The sequence below is a fragment of the Morchella sextelata genome, assembly GCF_020137385.1.
Source record: "Morchella sextelata strain SCLS chromosome Unknown scls_18, whole genome shotgun sequence".
Lineage (NCBI taxonomy): Eukaryota > Fungi > Ascomycota > Pezizomycetes > Pezizales > Morchellaceae > Morchella > Morchella sextelata.
The window spans coordinates 1427847-1449454 of record NW_025408633.1 but is presented as its reverse complement, the minus strand read 5'-3'; the positions used below and the strand labels follow the sequence as shown (position 1 = coordinate 1449454).

Genomic DNA, 21608 nt, shown 5'->3' with positions numbered 1-21608 from the left:
AACTATCTGTATATAAGGAGCAACAAACTCCCATAGTTGTCGCTGGGATTCAGCGGCGCAATAGTATCTTCTTTGCACTATAAACATATTCCTCACAAAGGTCACGTGTTCAAACCCTCCTCAAGTCGTCTATTCTCCCACACTCCAAACAACAGGGGCGAGCTTGGGGCAGTGGAGGATAACGTATTCTGGTGTTTCTTCCGCTGCATTGCATCGTTCGCATGTAGAGGGGGTGTGGGCGGTCATCCAAGTCTTCTGAGCTCGGAGGTAGCTCTTCCCTGCCCTGAACTGGTGGATTCGGGTTGCAACGAATTTGTGGAGTTCGTTGAAGGGGAGCGGGGTGGTAGAGAGAGGGTGGGCGTAGTATTCTGGGGGCGCGTAGTATAGTTGCCAGTTGATGAGAAGTTGGGTTTTTGCATGGCGATTCATTCGTTCCGGGGCAATGCCTTCTCTTATCAAGGGGACGAGGAGGGAACCGAGGAACTCGATGGGTAGGTGTGTGACGCCTTTGAGCGCGGTTGAGTTCCATTTCATGGAGGGGTTGGGGAGCCCTTTGAGGAGTTGGGTATGTGAGTATGTTCTGTGGTTGGAAATCGTTGGGAAGGAGGGGCTCGTCCTGCCGGTTACGGGGTTGCCGAGGGGGGAAGCTTGTAGGATTCGGATGGCGTATTTGCATTTGAGGTAGTGTAGGTAGAGGTCCAGGGGGTGTGTGTTAGCCTCCGCCCATAGCACCTTGCGGTTGGTGGCCCTGAAGCACCCTGTGGCCCACCGGAGTACGGAGTTCCAGAAGGTCGTCATTGGTTTGAGGGCGGAGGTTGGGGTGAGGACGTTTGCCCCGTAGGTGAGCATGGGTCTTATTGCTAGCGTGGCGGCTTTTTGGCAGTTGCGGGAGGAGAGGCCTTTGCCCGCAGATGAGAAGTGTTGGATGAGGCCAAAGGCTGACCTTGCTGAGGCTAGTCTCCTTAGGAAGTGGGTGTTGGGGTTAAAGGAGGGGGAGAGCCAGAAACCCACCCATCTGACTTGATGTCTGGGTTGGAATTCCTGTCTGTCCAGAAGGATTGGAGTGTTGCAGATCGGGGATTTGTCTCTTGGTGTTCGCCAGTGCATCAGTTCTGTTTTCTTATGCCAGAGCCTTGTACATGTAGTGACATATGCTAGTCTCATGCATAACACACTATTTTAGTTGCTTAGCGCCGTTTTTCTTTTTTACAAACATTTGCCACCAGGAACAACTTCTCTCCCACTATGGTTCTAACGACTACAATCGCTTACTCTTCAGCTCTTGAACTCGCACGCCCAAGATCAGAATTTGCCACTTTTGAAGACAATAGTACTCTAAACTTGCTACATTTTACCAATCTGGTCGGAGTATGCGAGCGTCTAGGTAGTATCCGATCGATGGTTAGCAAATCTACGTACCTACATGTAGCTACCAGACGTGGCAGAGTGTGATGAGATGAACTACAATGTAAGCATCGTCGACAAGGCGGCCAATAAAGTTCCGAGAAGCATCGGGTGCGCAAAGATTCTGCTGCGCGGAGTTTTGGCAATGCCCTGAACGAAGTGAAGGTTATGGGGGTAAGAGCTTATATCGCTCTCTGGTTGGCTACTCCATGTGGACCAGCAACCCTAACCCAAAATAATATCAATATTGCAAATATCATAATCAGATCAGTAATATGAGACTGCGTAGCTGCTCCTTCTTGCGAGCGAATATCCCACCGGCGATGCGAGTTTTCGACTGCAAGCTAGGAGGCTACCCCTGGGCCCGTAAGGTAGGGTCAGAGTCTGGGGTGTCGTGCCGGGTTAGAGACATCCCGAAGATAGCTTATGTATATAGCTAATTGGCTGGTCGGATCCGAAGTATATTCGATGATAAATATTTTCCCCTGGGTGAGACTCGGGGAGCAGTATCAGTATATCATGGTTTAATAAAAAAAATCTTTTTTTTTGCCAATAATTTAAACAATGTCCCAAGAGAGGTGGCCGCGCGTGCAATGGGATAAAGAACTCGAATTGATGGCGCTACAAGTTTCTTCAAAATATGGTATTAAGATTGTTTCGATAAACATACAAAAAAACAACTTGGATCCAAGAAAAGGCTAGGTAGCTGTGTAGTAGCTCTAATAACATTAAATTTAATGATAGTAAAAATTAAAAACAATAATCTAGTTGAAATGATCAAATCGTAAGTATGCAAGGAAAATAAGGCAAAGAGGTACTGTACAACATGCGATATATATTGAACTGCAAAAAGAAACAAAACACCCAATGAATATGGCCCGCCATGATACTACAGGGCCTAAATGTGTGCCAGATGAATTTCTAAGAGGTTCAATCCGCATACCTTTGAAAGATCCTCAAACTTTCTCGACCGTGTGATGTGTTGCTATAAAAGCCTCTCGAGCTTATAGAATGTGGATAGTAGAGAATGAATACACAACAGGACTCGATCTCGATCTAGTGTAGTGATACGCACAGAACGGGCGTAGTACTCGTTGTAAAACAAAAGGGATCAGGTGAACGAGTGTAGACGAAGATACGAAAGGACGAGCCGGTGAACGGGCGTAGATGAAGGCACAAAAGGGACGATGTGGACGAGGGTAGGCGAAGATGCAAAAGGGACTATATTGGTATCCAGAACGAGTGTAGACGAATAGAAAAATAAAATGCTGAAGTAGCTTTAAGGTGGAGTACATATGGACAAAGTAAAGATGTGCTTGGGGTTATTGATAATTAATATCACACTCTGTCCATTCCAGTTTAAAGATCGCCGGTAAAGATTATAACCGGTGGAGATTTTGCAGTGACAAAAAATCCTCAGATCCACTTTAGAGTTTAGACTTTAGCTTTGCCGCTGGTGGCCTTCGAGGGAGAATAGGGTATGGTGGAGGGGGACCCTGGATCCTTGAGAGTTCTATGTAGCTGTACCAGACGATTGCCTTAATATTGTCGTTCAGGCACGGTTGTGGGGCAGCTTCATCAATCTCGTTTTCTGCGACTCCTGATGCGAGGTTCTCTTTCTGTTTGAGTGCTGCCTTATAATTACCAAAGATCGGTTAGTACTGTTGAATAGATACATTGAAGGGACAGATAATTCGCTTTTATACCTTTCTTCTCTTGTGGACAACTCTTCTTATGTAGCATTTCCAAACCTGGATAATTGCGAATACACTAACGAGTATATTTATAACTCCGATAACGATAGCGATCACATCGCTCTTGGAGAGATTCGATGAATCCATTTGGCAAGCCTCAATTTATCCTGAAAAAACAGTCGATTTGCGTAACGAGCGCGCGTACTGGGCCCGGGAGGACAATGCCGTGTGTATATAATTCTTTCGTATATGTAACGTGCGGTCGATATATCGCGTATGCCAAAATTGTCAATAGTCTTAACTCAAAGGTCGTTCAATATGCAATATCCATGCGATGTCTCTTTGCTTTCACTCCTGTAGGGATTTGCCAGGCTATTTGAATGACTTTATCCAAGGTTAGCCAGAACCCGTTAAACGATCTAGACATGCACTGCAGCCCCAAAAAGAATTTTACAGCATGTCTCTTATCCAACTTGAGACGCGTAACAATGCCGCTCAATTACAATGCCTTTCTTAAGGTTTCATTGTCTCATTTTTCATTCCAGCCATGCAATTGGCCTCAGTTTATATATTATTGAAATCCTTAGGTCTTTTTTAACGGCCAAGGCCCGAAAGGCTCAGTGTACCCGCCTACCAGCATAAGAGCAAGAAAATGCGAGTGATAGTCACTGATTGCTGCGCCGCTCTAGTGCCATACAAAATCCTTGCAATGACTTTAGCAACCACATTTTCTGGTTCTTACTGTTTACTGGCACGCGAGTACCGGGATCCATCCAATCGCTGCAATGTATCGTTACTAAACTAGCATGATTCTGTACATACATTGTGCTTTTCATAGGATCATACTCAGGTCCTTCTTACCTGCCCGAATACAACTCTAACGCGCACACGCATCCGATTGCAAAAGTTTTAATTTTTCCCTATTCGGCCGGAAACTTACATACTAGGCCTGCAGGCCGAGGCAAGTTCTATCTTCTGTTTCTGATTTTCTCCGAGTCGATCATTAAGCCTTGTAGTTACCCCTTTGCCAGCACATTTTGGGGATATATCCACAACTAAAACTGTGATTGCCGCCCGTTAGCCTTTACCGTAACAGTAACAGCAACAGTAAATTTTAGTGCGGTCCACTAGGTGAGCATCCTTGTGTTCTTTGATCCTTGTGTTCTTTGGTCCTTGCCTCGAGGACTTCTGAGTACAATTCTTGGCTTCAATATGTCCGATTGAGATGAGATCAAGGATAAAATGCTTGTTATTTTAAATAAATACCACGTTTTGCTCTTCCGGAAGCATTTTTTATCGTTCTCGAGGATTGCAGTGTCGGACTTCCAAAAGAGATAAGGACAGGTCAACGAGGACAAGGCATCTCGAGGACACTCTCAAACCTCGCCTCGTGCCTCCTCATGGACCACACTCCCGGCTGCTGAGGCTAAGGCTTGAAATTGAAATTTTACTCCCAACAGGTTTCAGAGGTAGATATTGACGCAAGTTCGGAGACCAAAAGCGTCAATTCCGTAAAATATTATGCATATATAGGATTTTAGTCGTTAGCGGTACGTCTTAATTGTGATTTGTTACCATTAAGTATAGGTAACGTACACAGGATAGTCTTGCCAATCAAATGAAATACATTTCATTTTTCACGGTAGGAGTTCACTTACGGATTTCTGCGATTTGGTAAGTTGAATAACCCAAGTAGCAGTAGGTGATGTGTTTCTGAATTACGTAGTACATCACCCTGTCAGGCATATCAGCAAACCTGCATATAAACTGAGGTGAAGTGATATAAGCTAGCCCATATATGAGAGACTAAGTATGCTTGTATCAGTATTTTATTGGCGGGCCTGCCGTTTTCTTGTGCGTTGGCGTTTTCAAAACTTCCCTTCTAGATTCCTTGACTGTCCGGGTGCCGTTTTTTTCACTCCGGGCCACCGTTAGGACACCCTAGACAGTGTTTCAAATAGAAATTGAGATCTAAATGGAAAAGAATACCTTCCAGAAGCATGGGTATGTGTAGGGACCGCAGCTTTCCATGATGGTTGGTTGTATGTAGAGAGGATATATATATAGTACGGAAAAACGGCGTGAAATGATTGATACCATAGGAGTATTGAATTTAGTTAAGAATACCGAGTTAAACCGGTATTATTAGAATGACACCGTACCAGTATATATCATCGCGTTACTAGCCCATTAACGGGAATACTGTAGCGAATCCACACCATTTTTGTACTGTATATAAAGTACATGCATACTTGCTACCCCCGTGAGCGCTTCTAGAACATATATCACCATCATCGTCGTTTGAGCCTTGCAAATACCCCCTGCAGAGATCACTACAACGTGTTCCAGGTCGTGGCATGAATTGATATGCATTCAGGACTTTCTCCAAGTACGTCTTCCAATTCCAAATCGTCGTTCATCTGCATCATGTGTATCCATATCCCGGTATGACCTACCGCAAAATCCGGGAAGATTCGTTTAAAGGCTGCCTATTGTTGGCTTAAACCCTTGCGCCCAATGATCAGGCCTAGATCTGGTAGACATTACTCCATTCACGGATCGTAAACGATAAGGCACACCACGTTAGAGAAAGTTATGCCCTCCATAAATTCGGATGAACGCTCCACATGTAGATACTTTAGTTCGACCGGAAATTCCTTCCAAATAGTAATATTTAGAGTGTGGATGGGATGAGTACGTACCAGCTGTATCAGAACCAAACATCTGGTTGCATGACCAAAAACGTTTAGAGTTCCGATCGGCCAATCACAGAACGAGGAACAGCCCATGTAAACCCGCCCGTTCTTGGGAGGTTTACGCGGTAATCCAGTGGCTTTGCCGTGATAGCCACAGTCCAGTCAAGGCGGAGTCACTCACGGGCCACTGCGTACACCTCCCAGATACAGCGCTGGCTGGTAAGCGAGCTGAGCTCGTTCCCAAGCCTCAACATTTGGGGCCACATAGTGCATCGTGCACGTAATAGCGTTTTCGGACTGGACTACGTAAGTATTATTGTTAGTTATGCACCATTTACGCCCAGTTGCAGGCCTAGTGCGGAAACATTATGAAGTACATACCGCCATAACTCGAAAAATTGGCTAGATCAAAATTACTTATACGGGAAACCTCTGATGCAGATCGATGCAATTCAACCAATCACTTAATCCCTGGACGGAGATAGCCAATTTTTCGAGTTTTGGCGGTAAGTACTAGGCAGACGCTTGCAATAGGTATGGTCAGCACGAGGGTATTGTCAGCATAGGGTATAGACCTCAGTGTGGGGTATAATCAATCTCAAATATACGCCGCAGTAATAAATGAATATACGCAGAGGGCCGATCGACTACTTTTTTGGTTTAGAATTGACCGCACCACCGTGTTGATAATACACCCACGAAAGCGTCTAGTTCCGAGAAGCCGGGACTGAGACATTGATCCATAGCCCTATGTAGATCTCACAGCGGCGGAGGTGGGCTCTCAAAATTTGGCAGCATTTAGCCACCAGCGAAACGAATAAGACTGGATTAAGGTAGACTAATTCTATGTTAGTGAGTTAGTTGTGGGGTCAATGACTAGCTTATTCAGATGGCGAATGTGTACTTGCCTGCCAGCTAACAAAAATCAGCAGAACCGCATCCTATTCCTTCTGACTGGTCATTCGCATTGAGCCAGGTTCGCCATGATACTGCACAACAGTTAAGCTTAGTTAACCCATTCATCGGCGAGGTCAAGGAAAATATATACCATATTCTAATACATGACAACTAAATAGACTAAACGAGTATAAACAGGACCAGGAGCTTATCGGAAGTAGACGAATTTAGAGAACGTAGGGTGTGCCGGGAATTTTAACGGTGGAGTAACTAGCAGTCAAATTGCTGTACTATATCGAGAAAGGGGGACGAGTCAAGACAACAAACCGAAGGTGGTATGATAGCCTCGTCGTGTTTGACTCCAATTATATATATTAGCAGTTATGTGTTTACCTACTGTAGCATCATAATAATGTATATATACCGTCAAACACTAACATTGATGCGACTCGATGGTTGGTAAAGCTCCTTCAATGTCCAGAGTATATATGTATGCTTTGGTCTTGTGATTGAAAGGTAAAGTCTGAAGTTATCTTGTCTCGTGCGTATCGCGAGTGAAGCACAGTGGATATCGTTGGTCTTCTAGGAAAAAGTTCTTATTAGAAAGATAATCACACCGAGAAGATAGGTTAGGGTAGTTACGAAAACTGCCACAGGACTCAAATAAGGAAATTGATAAAGTTTGAATGGGTTTACCAACAAGCATGCCAGCAATCATTGAGAGCGGGACCAAAGCACCTTGACGTAATAAAGGTAAAATCCATTCTCAGAGCTAGAGTGTTTCTTGCAAAAGCTGTCTCTTTCCTACTGGTATAACATGTGATTACAGAGAAAATCAAAAGGTTCAATAATGCCCGTTAATTGGTGTTGGCTCGATTGACAGCGCTTCCAGATGGTATGAAGTACCAGCCTCTTTAAGGGGAGGAACAGAAGGGACGTATACAATATGATGAGATCGGGGGGCTCATTGAAAGCGCAAAAACCCGCGCCTCTTCTTCCTCCGCTCGTAGTGCGGAAATGAGGGTCCAATCGCCTCAAAAAATAAAAGGTTCCAGGTTAGATATATGACCAACTGAGTGTTATGTGTTTGAATCTTGGGTTAGCTAGGTTTGAAAAACGGAAGCTTGACTTTGCGCAGCCAGATCGAACCGGTGAGCCACGACTTGGGCCCCAAAATGAGCATTTGCTTTGCCCCCTGATATCCATCATATCCAAGGTTAGGTAGACGATGAGTGATGATAAATTGACGTGTTGGAGGAGACAGGACTTATCAAACTTTAACAGGAGGTAGTAATTCCCTCGATATACGTAACATGTCAATGTATACCTAGCCTTAGCCGTCTTGGCATTGATCATGATTTACCTTGTATCCTGTGCATATCTTGGCGAAGCTTAACTTTCCACGTGGTGGTCCCCTTGACAGTCGTATGTACATGTACAGTTTCCGGTAGAATTATTGTGAAAACAGGGATTGGCGAGCGTGCTAAAAACGCCTAACGAGTATCAAAATTTGTGAATTCTACTAAAACCTCCCAACTTCAGAGATTTTAGTCCACTGTTGAAGCTGTGAACCGCTGAAGCCCGCCTAAAGCCCACCTAAAGCCCGCCTAAGGTTCCTCCTCACCTAATCACAGCACTCCGCTAGCCCACCTGTGCAGGCCCACAGCACTCGCCTACCCCTGTTTTCGCAATAATTCTACCGGAATCTAATATGTACTACGATACAGTCTTTTCGCGCTCGGTTGAACCCTGACCCTGACCTTGACCTCTGCGTGGCAACGGGCTCACCCACCCAAAATATAATGCACCCCCCAAACGGTATATCAAACTCAACAGTGGAGATTGGATAAAAACTAGGTGGTATTGAGATATCACCAACGGGGTATGGGGATGTACCACCAAACCACCCAACTAACTGGGCAGTATCGTCAACGGGGTATGGGTAATTAATCTAGAGGTCTCTTCACTGGCGGGGAGAAAGAGAGGGGGGGGGGATCTTGAGCTGGACATGCGCCACTACGGGCAATAGAGACACAATTAAGTCCTTATGAGTAAAACTCGCGCTCGCGAGTCCCCTCCACTGCTAGTCTAATATGTACTACGATAGAGCAGTTTCGCGCTCGGTTGAACCCTGACCCTGATATCTGCGTGGCAACCAATCCACCCCACCAAATCGCCCGTGGTCAACCAACAGCGGCCAATGCCCAGTCAATCAAAACAAAATGTAGGAGTATTAAATTATATCTTAATAATTAAATTATATCTTAATAAATAAATGTGCTATCTAATATCTTCTATAGTGTATCTACTGGAGTACACTTTAAGGGGTACTTTGGTACATGTATCTTTGATGCGGTTCCCCGCTGACACGCCGGCCCATAACCTTAACCCTGACCTCTGTGTGGCAACCAATCCGCCCCACCCAGGCCGGTCAACACCCGGATCAACACCCGGGCCAGTCAACACCCGGTCAACAGCTGGGCCTATTCAATTAAAACAAAATGTTGGAATACTCTAAATAGGGACTGCCTCCCCCCCCCATCCCACTATCTTTTAAAACAATTTTGATCAACGAAAAACAACAATGAATTCCATAACATGCCGTAAATGCAAATGGGAGAAACCTCTTGAAGATTACGGTCTGAATAATCAAGGAGAACCATGTAAATCATTTCGTACATGTTTGGTATGTATTGTTGAATCTTTCCGGGTGACAGTTATACTTTACTCTAACAAATTGTATAGCAACTAGAGAGAGAACGAAGAACAGCACGTAGAGCCGTAAGATTAATGGAGGAAGAAAATAATATAGAGGTATTACGATTTTGGTTATTGAATATTTTTTCGGATGGTTTCTAACAGTAATCCAGCTCCGTCCGGTTTTACCAGTTGCAGCCCCCTCTCCAATGGCATTTCTATCTTCCCGAACAAAATGGTCACTATTGATACTTGAGCGTATGGCAATTGTTTGCCAATGCTGCAAAGCTTTGCATTGGCTAAATGAACGTTCAAGCTGCACTGGGAGCTCAATTCAAACACCAATCTTTGAGAATTGTTGCAAGAAGGGAGACGTTGTACTTGAAATTCTTAAACCCCCTTCTGATTATCTGAAGTACCTGTTGGAATCTTTAGAAACTGTCCTAAGAAACTTCCGGAAACATATACGGGAATATAATTCAGCACTTACATTTACCTCAGTCAAATACAATACGGATACAAGAGTTGGCGCAAATGGCGGTGGTATAAGTTGCTTTCAAATTCATGGTGAATTATATCATCTTCAGGGACCATTGGTACCAGCAATCGGAGCAACTCCTTCCTTCGCACAACTATATTTCTACGATCCAGAATATTTGGCCCAAGAACGACATGGAATATATCCAACTTTAGATATTATGGTACTTCAATGTCTCACCATGGAGTTAAATTCAATAAATCCGTTTATTGAATTTTATAAAACAGCAAAAGAAAGATTGGATAATTCTTCAACACAAGATGGGAATGCACGCGTCATACTTAATCCACGTCTTCAATTGATAGTTGAAACAGGAGCAGATAAACGACGAAACAACTTACCTACAAGTAACGAGGTGGCGGTAATAATTCCCGATGAATATGAAGAAGCTGGATTCCGTGATATCGTATTGGCACATAGAAATCCATTGCCAAATCAAATGTGCAGTATCATCAATCCTAACCATGCTGCGTATATGCCATTGCATTACGTATTGCTTTTTCCAAATGGAGATACCGGTTGGCATTGGAGTTTACAACTTCAAGATCGATTGAATAATCGGAAAGTATTACGTTTAGATCAACGTGAATTTTATCGGTATGTTTAATATATTATCATAGAAATCATTACTAACTTGTTACAAAGCTATCGTATTCATTCACGTTCAACCGAGCCTTTAACACTATTTCAATCTCAAAAGCTTTTCAGCAATATTTGGTTGACGCATGAGCTGTATTTGATCAGAACAAACTGAATTGGATACGTTTGAATCAATCAAGACTCTGATCCGATTTGTATAATGGCCTGGCCGATGCTGTTCTTCAAGAAGACTTCAATCCAGAACAAACCGGACGGAGAATAATACTTCTTAGCAGCTATAGCGATGGTGATCGTTATATGCAACAATTATACAAGGATTCAATGGCTATCGTAAGACACTTCGGAAGACCTTCACTTTTCATCACATTTACAGCGAAGCCTAAATGGTCGGAAATCGTTGCAGAGTTACTTCTAGGTCAAACAGCTGTCGATCGTCCAGATTTAGTTGCGAGAGTTTTTCACCTCAAACAACAAAAGCTTTTGTAGGAAATTAAACATAATCATATTTTTGGACGTTACCTCGGATGTGTCTGGACTATTGAATATCAGAAACGTGGTTTACCATATATGCATCTTCTATTATTTTTAAACCCTGAGGATAGATTGATGACTTCTGAACGTATTGACCAGATTGTATGTGCTGAATTGCCGGATCCTCAATTTGATCCCGATGGTGAACTCACAGCTGTTATCAAATCATGTATGGTGCATAGCCTATGTGGAGAATTGGCATTCGATTCACCATGTATGATCTCGAAAATACCTGATGCACCTCGACTTTGTACCAAACGGTATCCTAAACAATTTCAGAATGAAACTGTTATACAAGAAGATGGATACCCATTATATCGACGTCGTAATGATGGTAACAACTTTATGGTTCCTTTAAGTGGTTCACGAGACGTTCGAATGCATACTTTTGATAACAGATGGATTGTGCCTTATAATCCTTATTTGTCCTGGTGTTATAAAGCACATATAAACGTTGAAGTATGTGCAACAATCAATGCAATTAAATATATTCACAAGTATATTTACAAAGGATCCGACCGTACAACTCTGGAAGTGGATTCAAATTCGGATGAAGTCAAAAGATATTTACAAGGTCGATACATTGGTCCAACAGAAGCTGTTTGGCGTTTGTTTGAATTCTCAATGCATGAGAAATCTCCACCTGTTATTCATTTCGCAATCCATATGTCAAATGAACAGCCTATATACTTTGAGGCGAATATCAATGAAGAGGCTTTACGGGAGAGAATGCTGTTAGCGAAGTCAACGCTCATTGCATTCTTTGAATATAATCAGTTACATGAAGATGGACAACAATATCTTTATCAGGATTTCCCACTACACTTTACTTACAATCCACAACTCCGGAAATGGGCACCTAGAAAATGCGGTATTGCAATTGGCCGTATGTATTATTGTAATCCTTTAGTCGGAGAGAAATATTATCTCCGTCTATTATTGACAGTTGTTCGTGGTGCCCAATCATTTGAGCATAATTCTGGAAGTTTATATTAAAGCAAACTCCATTAAATTACACATACTTTCAGCTCACTGGCACTGGCATCGGTACTGTAAAAACCGGAGTCACCACACCCACCCGCTCTTCCCAAAATTTGATCACATTCAAGCTCACACTTCGCCCTGGCGAGGTGGCCAACTGCTAGTCTGTATGTACATAGGGTGGGAACGAGCCAAGAAGCACCAATGGCCAACCGGAAGTACATGTACCTACCGACATGTATATGATGTATCGATTCATTGTGTAATGCTGAAAACATCCTATCATCCCTATCAATCATATTAGACCTACCATTTCTACATCTTCTCCGTTCTTACACCAATTACCCGTTTTTTAAAGCTTCGTAGGTCCCCCATAGATCTATAGACCCAGCTGGGTTGCCTCCTGATACCGACTCACAAATCAATCTACATAGTTCTCGCCTAGCTCCGCTGACCAACGTCGAGCCACCATTCAACAAACCCAGGCAAATGAATATGAAGCGCTCGCCGAGCCTTTCTCGTTCTCTTCAGCTCATCAACAAAGCCAGCTAAACTACCCAGAGATGAGAGGGAGTGCACTAGGTTCTAAAAATCTGTTTTCCTCCGTTGTTCTTGGTAAATGGATCGAGTGAGTGAGATGATATAATCGATAATCCGGTAATTTGAGTTGTTTTCATGTTTGCTCTCGATTATCACATCTTTGAGGTCTATTTGTCAGGCTTGAAGAACTGGACAGCTTAAGCCCTTAATTCAGGTATCGTCCCATTTATTAATTTATGGTAGCATTCTCGGGAACGTGTGACCTCGCTGGCTGGGGGTTCGGGGAGTGGTGCGTATATGATCAAAAGATCAATTACGCTGGTCAACCGCTTTTGACAGTCTAAGTGAGTTTACATTTTTGCAATAATTTCGTGATGAAATGTGCATAGTCAGTCCTATCAATGTTAACGAACAGCTTGGTCAGTTAATAAATTGGCCTGCAGATAGATGGCTCTCAAGAAATGGCTCCGAATTCTGTTAATAGCCGGATACCTATTAAGTGGACGTGGTCGATCAGGAAATGAATACCTATTACAGCCGCAGTGCTCTATAATAGCTTTCCGAACCCAGAAATCGCTTGGGCATTGCTGGAGCCTGCCAGTTGACCAACGTATCTAGTCGAGAAATGGGTGTCGAATGGTGGTTCATATCCTCCATTCGACGCGAAATGCGGGACATTATGACGGCAATATCCTCAACGAATACAGACTTGCATAATCTATATCATCTGTGCTTGGGTGGTTCTTACTCCGGAAGGGATACTCTACCTTATTCTGTGGGTATATCTGAACACCGCTCATTATATTGATATTATCTGCCTGGGATCGGGGCTGTGACTTGAGTGGGGTACTGAAATGACGTTTCATGATAGGTATGATGGGCTAATAACTATATCATAACAACCCTAAGTAGCTCGGGAGAAGGTATGTAATGGTCTTTCTGGAGAAAATGCTAAGTTGAATTAACAGAGTGCTGATTATTGTATTTAATTGGATTATCCTCCCCTGTTAGGACACTTTTTCCATTACAAATAGGTGTTCCTTTCTCTACGTTGGTTTGAGAAGCAATGCCACCGCACATCCGCTTATTCAAATACTGGCAAAGGTTATTTCATTAGCGAGTGATAACTCATGATGCAATATTGTACACGCCCTAGCATGAAATGAGGTGTTCGATTCCATCACTCGTCGATTTGGGCCGTATTTATGGAGCTAGTTGGCACATATAGGTCTATCCACGGGGCTGTTCTAGCCCGTCTGCGAACCCAGGTAATAATCTGCGAATATTCTTAAACGGTGCCTGACTTACGTTATTAGAATTATATAACAACTGACAGTGGATACCGAAGTATCGTTCATGCATTTGGTACGCTCGCAGATAGTAAATGAGTGAGCAACGGATTAATTTCTGGTCCCACCAGAGACCATGGAAGGCGTTTTCGGAACAGAAAGCTGTGATTGAACCTCTTGGCCACACCACTCATGACTCTCACTATTATAATTTCTTTACGCCTCATCCGGCACCGTCAGCTTCTAAAATCATGGATTTCTACCCATGTGGCGAGGCGAGAGGTGTCTACACAATATCACACTTTGCCCATGGTCTACGCAATCGCACCATTCGCTGATGGCTTATATTCGTCAATCGACCAAAACATTCAAGTACAGCAGTACTGCCAACCGCAACAACTCAATTGCAAATTTCAAGACCTTTCACAGAAATTTCGAAATCAAAAACGGCCAACTTATGAAACTTGAAAAGGGCAGTCCCGAAAAAGATAGGTTATAAAACACATCACCACCTACCACAACAGTCCAATATCATCATCTTTTCTCCATCATAAAGCTACACCGACCCTAACACACAACACATCACAACATGCCCTCCACACTCCCCTCCCTCACCGAAGCACACCTGTCCGAGCTCACCAGGCTTAGCCATGCCTACGTCCTCCTATTGAAAATACGCTCTCGCCTGTATCATGCATACTCGTCCCGCCACGCCGTAAGTATTTCTGTCCTCCGCGGATTGATCGGGACAGTAGAGTTTCCGGTGGCGCTGATGGAGTCGATGTTTTTGCGGCGGCAGCTTGCAGAGGCTGCTGAGGCGCTGCTGGCGAGGTCTGAGGGTTTGAGTGAGGATATTCATACCTGTGAGCAGTTTTTGGAGGGGGATGAAGAGGCGGAGCAGAAGGTGCTGGTGTTGAATAGGTGGAGGTGTGCGATGTTGGAGGTTGCGGTTGCGGAGTTGGATGAGTGATGTTGACTAGATCTAGAGCGCTATTGGAGAGGCGTGTTTTGATTTGGGATTGGGCTAAAAGTGATCGCTAGTAATCTTAGATTGGTGTTGGAATGAAGAGGGTAATGAAGAATAGTACTTATCGGTTGTGGATCCGCAGATGTGAAGGTAAAGTGAAGTATACAAGACTTTATTAATAGATAAGTCTTATATACCCATATAATTCTTGGCATAGCCTGCAATAAAACTATTACTATAACCGCATACCTAGTGATAACCATATATAACTCCGGGACTCGGAAGCCCAATATCAACAGTTCTCACGTGCACGCAGTCATTAGTCGAGTGAGACCCTATGATTACAAACCACATTTTCGGTAAGCGATTACAGAACCCGACGTCTTCTTAATATCGATATTACAGCTTACAGATACAAATAGCCCTCCCCCCCCCCCAAACTTCTCCTCTAAATGGTCAAACCGCGAAGAACACGACTGTTCTGGTCGGGCAAGTAACCGGTGGCATTGACCACCGCTCACATGAGCACTTGGTCTGGTTAGTCGAGACCAAACAATCAAGACCGCATTCCTCTTCTCCGCTTTAAACCGGCGCGAGGCTACTTATGCATGAAGTCCTCGCACTTACATTGTATCTTCCGCTAACGTACATACCTAAGTATACCGTTAATTCTCGAATAATCCACTATCTCCGTATTTGTATGTGGTAAGTCCGAACCAAGGCGAATTGGCGTATCAAACTTCACGGATTCGTGCAGATACATACATGTATGTACTTTTTCTCACCCGGAATTAAGATTTAGCGAAGCGGAGATAGTGGATTTCTCGAGAATTAACGGTAGTGCGCCCACTCTTAAAGATAGCGGATCGCGACGAAATGTCAATGGCTGATAACTTTGCAACGAAAAATGGTAAAAGGAAGGTGTAACGATAGAACTCTAGTACTAGTGATGGAGTTTAGTTCTATCATTGTAGATTCTTGATATCTGTCTGGGTTGTAAAGTTATCAGAGGTTGAAATTGTGTATTTTTGTATGTAAAAAGCGCCAAGACTGAGCAAAGTGGAACAGTATTATACCCATTTATACCCCCTCAAAAATGAATTGCAGCAGGAATACAGCAGAGTGGCTAGGAATAAGCCCTCTCATTGGCCTTGGAGTTCACCTTGCAGCCACGATTGTTCCACTTCCAGATACCGCCGTGTCACCTTTAAGAGTGTGCGCACCATACGTAGCACGAGGTCGTGCGGGCACTGTCGCGTACGATACGTGCATGTTGTAACTGAGGGCCTATGTGGCCTTACACTCTGTCTTTAGGGAGGTGAATGAAGCACCAGCCTGTTCCTGTCTTTCTCTAACCCATCATTCACCTTTATCTCTTTTCGTCCGCTCCTTTCGCGTTCCTTATGCACCAACGCTCATAGAGCGCAAATACACAGCCCACCCGCATCCCCTGGACAAGGTACCAGTCATCACCACCTAAGCGTTCTATCCATAAATCTACATGTATCTATCCGGGACGCACCCTCTTTGCTAGATCTATCCAGACGGTTAGCAGTTTTCATGGGCTGCTGCCGAACAGCGAGTGATTCTTCATGATCGGACCCCAGTCCCCGATCCCGAGCCGGTAAGTTATTCTTCTTCCCGGGAAAAGCGAATTGATGGAACCCTTTGCGAGCACAGCATGAAGCCGTTATCTCGCTGTCGCCTGTATAGGGCCGGTTTGATCAATTGAATAAACTCCGGGAGCCGCCCTTCTAATTCTCAGGCCCGCGGGACCGGGCTTCGGTTCTGGAAATAATGCTTCTGAGGAGGCTTCGTAATGGGTAAACCCGGTCTGGAAACGGTTTCGACCTGTCCCGGTCTACTACAAAGAACTGAAGACCCGACTCAAGGCTATAGATTTACCGGGATTTCTCAAAGCCCGACTTGATTACCTCCACCACTACTACATGGTCAATCACTCGCCCAGAACCTTTCTTTCATGAATCATCACTCGCACTGACAAAATAAAAGGGAAATAGATCTGGATCATGCAAGTAATGGTTTTATAGATTTTAAGTCCAAATCTACAATAAGGTCTATATATCAGAAGATTTTGAGCGGCCCCGCGTTCTCCTGGTAAACTAATTCGGCAGACCCGGCCCAACCTAGAGTATGTTGAAATTCGGCGACCCGGCCCGAAGGACCCGGTCGATCGACTCAAGTGATGTTATGTCTATCGCGATTTCTGCTCCGACTATATGGCCAGAATGGCTCACGAATAATTTACTTGCTGTTATTTTCGGGCTTGTTTACCCACATAAAGCCTATAAAAATTGAGGTTTTTGACATGTGTAATCACTTCTTTTATTACTTGCAAATGTGATATAGTAGTATTTTATAGACTGACTATCTATAAGGCGTTTATCGGCGATAATGCCTAGAATCGAATGGAGTTCAGCATATAATACGCCAGTCCATATAGTCGTACCCCATGGCAAGGCCCCGGCTTACTCCAAATATTCATTCTTTGAATGAAAATCAAAAGGTACGATCCGCACATGTATCTGACTCCAGGAATAGATACCTTAAATTCCCCGCCAGTATCGGCCCGCCAAGAGCGAGTGACACTTGATGATTCATAATCCACCATCCACACAATGCACCGTCTCCACACCCAACAAACACACCAAACTTTTCCATGCGCCGCTCACTACGGCAAATCCAAGTGGAAGAATGCGGAGAATCGACCGCAACGACACATTAAATGCCCGCGGGAATCCGGAATCCGTAAAAAGTACGAACATGAACCCGGAAGTCCGTTGCGTGCCTTGCAGCGGATCGTTCGGCAGGCTGGAAATGACCTGACTTGGCGTAAAGTTCAAGCTTTGGTCACATGAGAATGACCGCAGTGTCCAGTAGTGGGTTTTGATGTACACTGCCTGCCACGGCCCACAATTGATTGCCAGCGGGCGACATGCTTAGTTGGTTTCGGGTAACAGATGGTCCGGATGGGCCATAAAAGGTTTAAGTTGGCTGTGTAAAATCGTAAAACCACTGAATGTGGACCGATTCTTTGAGTCCTGCGTCTGAGGTGAGCTCATGCTATGCTATGTTACATGTATGATGTGAGGATGATTTCAAGCTCTGCTTTCATCATTAACAGAGATCACGTTGATCGAGAGTGTTGACCTAAACCTACGGAGATAAGTTTAGGTCGGTCCGCCTAAAGGATTTTCCGGACCGGTTTGTTATCGTGTCTCGATCCCAGTTGTTGTGACTAGTGTTCTTCTAATCGCTAGTGATTCATGAAACAATATCTTGTTTTGAGAAGGTCTGATGATCGGAATTGAGATGGATTTTATATCACCAGTACCCACTGATGATTAATTGGGGAGATATAAAGAAACTCTCGATTGTGTGGGGTAAGAAATAACAGAGGTGCGTATCACATGCCTGATTATAAACCCTGAATATATTTAGATTGCGTCGAGCCAAGTAAAAGTCACTAACATCATCATATTGGGGTTTATGTTATCACAAAATCGCTGCATAGCCAAGGTTTTCTCTCCCCGGAACAAATGTCTGGGTAGATATATCATGCATAAAAAAGCAGTTAGATACATAAAGCGCATTATAGAGAGAGGGAGAGATCTAGGTAATCTATCAATCTATATCCCAGAAATCAGAGATTTTGATACATAAATAGTACATGAGTACAAGAAATTAACGTTGAGTGTAAATAATAGAAAAATAATCATAAACCACCATGCATGCCATAAGAAAAGTGAGAAGAATAAATAAATATTGATAAAGAAGGTACGAAAGAAAGAGACGAAATCTAACATCCAGCCACGCACTGGCAGCCGCTACCTCAAATCCACCGGCCATTTTGTCCTGATGGTCTTCCCGTACTTGTAAATGAACGGCAAAAAGGGCACCAATATCAACCCCAAGAAGCCCAGCAACGTATTGCCCCATCCAAGCCCGAGCTTTCCGTACATGCTTGGCCCTGCCATCGGCAAAAACGCACCAAACAAACTACGCGTCGCCGTCAGGGACGCAATCACACTGGCCGCATACTCCGGGAACGCATCAATCAGATACGTCTGGACGGGGATGAATATACCCATCATACCGAAGCCGAACGGGATCATACTGATGATGGCGACAATCCAGTGCACATGCTTCTCTGTCACCCACCCGTACCAGAACAGCGATATGGGTAGGAACATCCCAAAGATCATACACGACGGCAGACGCATCTCCGGCTCCGGAACACCGCCATTGCGCTTCGCTAGCTTGATAACGGTTGCGTCCGAGATCTTTGCGACAGCACCGACACCGAGGAAGAGGCCGATACCGATGCCGAGGTAGGCAAGACCGGTCATATCGGGCTCCCAGCCGTACTGGCCCTGGAACACGCTGGTAATGGTCGTGAAGAGGAGGTATAGGAGCCCGTAGGTAATACTCATGTACAGCGAGAGAAGTGCAACAATTGGGGACATGATAAGGAGCTTCAAGGGGCGCATGAGGCCGTGCGTGAGAACGGCGATGGGCGATAGTGGCGGGCCAACATGTTCTCTGTCGTACCAGCTGACGAGACCCTCGTTCCCGGTCTCCTTCTTCAGCGCCGCTGTTTTCCGTGCCAGCAGCACCCTCGGGTTGGACTCGCGGTTAAACACCCAGATAAGAGCAGTAACAAGGCCGGAAACAATCAAGAGGACCCAGTACACCCATCTCCAGCCCACACGCTGTGCGATGAAGCCGCCACAGATAGGGCCAATGACAGGGCCAAAGAGTGGGCCCATTGCATAGATGGCTGTTGCCTTTCCACGCTGCTCGGCGGGGAAGAGATCACTAATAACACCACCTCCGATAGTAAGACAACCCGAACCACCAATACCACTAAAGAAGCGGAAGACGATAAGGGAGTTGAGGTTAGGAGCGAGGGCACAACCAATCTGCCAGACGACGAAGAAAGCATTGGCGTAGTTTAGGACGGGACCACGACCATAGATCTCACTAAGGGGTGAGAGGAGGAGAGGACCGACCTGGGGGTTGTCATGTTAGTAGGGTCAATGATTTTTATAAAAGGGAGAGCAGCTTACGGCATATCCAAGGACGAAAACAGAGACGACAAATGAGGAAAGAATAGTTGAGGTATTCCCAAACTCCTTGTTCATAAACCCAACACCAGGCGCAAACATAGAAGATGCCAGCGGACTTCAAGCACATCAGCAAACCATATAAATAATTGAAGAATGGAGAGACTACATACCTGACCAACGTAATACTACTAACCAACGCCAAAATCGTCCACTTAAGCTTCGACGGAAAGTTCTTTGGGTTCAATGGGTCATCTTGTCCATCCCATGCCACAATCCCATTCGCCAAATCCATCACTGGATGCTCCGGCTCCTTCAGGTGCTCCCCCGCTGTAGGGTCCTCCTCTGGTTTATCATGCACAGTTTCAGTCCGTACCGTCGTCTAACACAAGACGACGTTCATATCAGCTTCATTCAACTCCAAAACAAAACACAGGAGGATTAGGGGGACCAACCAGTTCGTTAACAGATCCATTCACAGGCGTTGTGGCAGTCGTGTCAGGACGGCTGCCGAAATCGCTTTTTCGGTCCTCGATTGTCTCTTTGAGTGTATCTGCCATTGAGGGCGGCGGGCCCGTCTTCTCATTGAACGACATTGTTTTGTTTTGTTGACCGGACGTGCTGTACTACTTGGCGTAATAAAATATAGCACGATATATAGCTATGAGTATATATAAAAAACTCAATAAATAACAATAAATCCCCTTCAGATGCCAAAGGAGAGTAATTAGTTAGTTAGCAAGCTCGAGGCAGGGCACAAGCAGGAAGATCGAAGTATGATGTTGCAAGCCAAGTTAAGTAGCAAGCAAGTGACCAACTGCTCGGATTAAATATAAAAAACGCAGGTACTACTCCTTCCCTTTTTTTTCCTTCCTGGAATTTCCAGCAGTTTTTACTCTTTCGTCTCGGTGGTCTCGGGTTCCGCTCGGGTTCCGCATATGGGTAATGATCCCTGCACGATGGCGCGCGATAAGCCTTTTCCAGGGCCACCATCTGATAACCAAAGGTTAGATTAGTCTGATTAGGGAGGTGCAGGAGAACGACTGGCTGGGCTAATTGGGTTAATACAGGTAGATTGGCCCTAGTTTACTGGATGTTTCTGTCTAACCTGCGCCGCAAAGGAGTTAGGGGAGATTAGTAGATTGAGACCAAGTACGGTACTGGTTGGAACTGTTTTTTTTTCAGGCTAGGTTGTATGTGTGTGTAGGCCACTAGGCAGATGAGATCCCGGGAACGGTACTCGCATTTTCACAAGTGGCCGAGCCGAAACATCTACGGAACCCGTGAGGCTTTGCTACATGATGTATGTAGCTAGGCAGTCTACCTAGACTCAGGTATCTAACTGTGATGTGTTTCAGGGGGGATGCTGTCATGTCCCTAACATTTCTCGGATATTAATTAGCTTTTCTTCGTCAGCCAGGCACTCAATTGTATCATGGGCATAATTAACCCTCCACGCGATCATTCCCATCTCCTCCGTACCTTCCCTTTCGACCCTCGGCCTCCCCTCTGATGGAGAATCACTAATCATATAATTCAAGCGAATTCCCCTCCACTGACTCCGCAGCGAAAGAGAGCAATACCTGATACCACTTTCTAGGTACATAGCTGTTGCTGTAGCTTACGTACATACATATTTGCCTACCAATGGGCTTATGATGGGTCATAGCCGTGATCAAATAGTTGG

General features: G+C 44.7%; 5 protein-coding genes across 5 annotated transcripts; 2 read left to right on the top strand and 3 right to left on the bottom strand.

Moving 5' to 3' along the window:
- Positions 1-129: 129 nt before the first annotated feature.
- Positions 130-1107, bottom strand: H6S33_004876 (uncharacterized protein; the record flags this gene model as incomplete). Its single annotated transcript, XM_044836244.1, has 1 exon — positions 130-1107. One exon carries the CDS (start codon positions 1105-1107, stop codon positions 130-132), a length of 978 nt encoding a protein of 325 aa, XP_044690849.1.
- A 1724-nt stretch (positions 1108-2831) lies between these two features.
- On the bottom strand, positions 2832-3038 carry H6S33_004875 (uncharacterized protein; the record flags this gene model as incomplete). The annotated part of the gene is made up of 1 exon (XM_044836242.1): positions 2832-3038. A coding segment is annotated over one exon (207 nt), but the record flags the coding sequence as incomplete, so codon positions are not given.
- Positions 3039-10847: 7809 nt separating this feature from the next.
- On the top strand, positions 10848-11012 carry H6S33_004874 (uncharacterized protein; the record flags this gene model as incomplete). The annotated part of the gene is made up of 1 exon (XM_044836241.1): positions 10848-11012. One exon carries the CDS (start codon positions 10848-10850, stop codon positions 11010-11012), a length of 165 nt encoding a protein of 54 aa, XP_044690847.1.
- Positions 11013-14456: 3444 nt separating this feature from the next.
- Positions 14457-14837, top strand: H6S33_004873 (uncharacterized protein; the record flags this gene model as incomplete). Its single annotated transcript, XM_044836240.1, has 1 exon — positions 14457-14837. The coding sequence occupies one exon, from the start codon at positions 14457-14459 to the stop codon at positions 14835-14837; it is 381 nt and encodes a 126-aa protein (XP_044690846.1).
- A 3845-nt stretch (positions 14838-18682) lies between these two features.
- Positions 18683-20517, bottom strand: H6S33_004872 (uncharacterized protein; the record flags this gene model as incomplete). The annotated part of the gene is made up of 4 exons (XM_044836239.1): positions 18683-19867; positions 19925-20039; positions 20095-20303; positions 20377-20517. The coding sequence occupies 4 exons, from the start codon at positions 20515-20517 to the stop codon at positions 18683-18685; spliced, it is 1650 nt and encodes a 549-aa protein (XP_044690845.1).
- Between the last annotated feature and the right edge of the window lie 1091 nt (positions 20518-21608).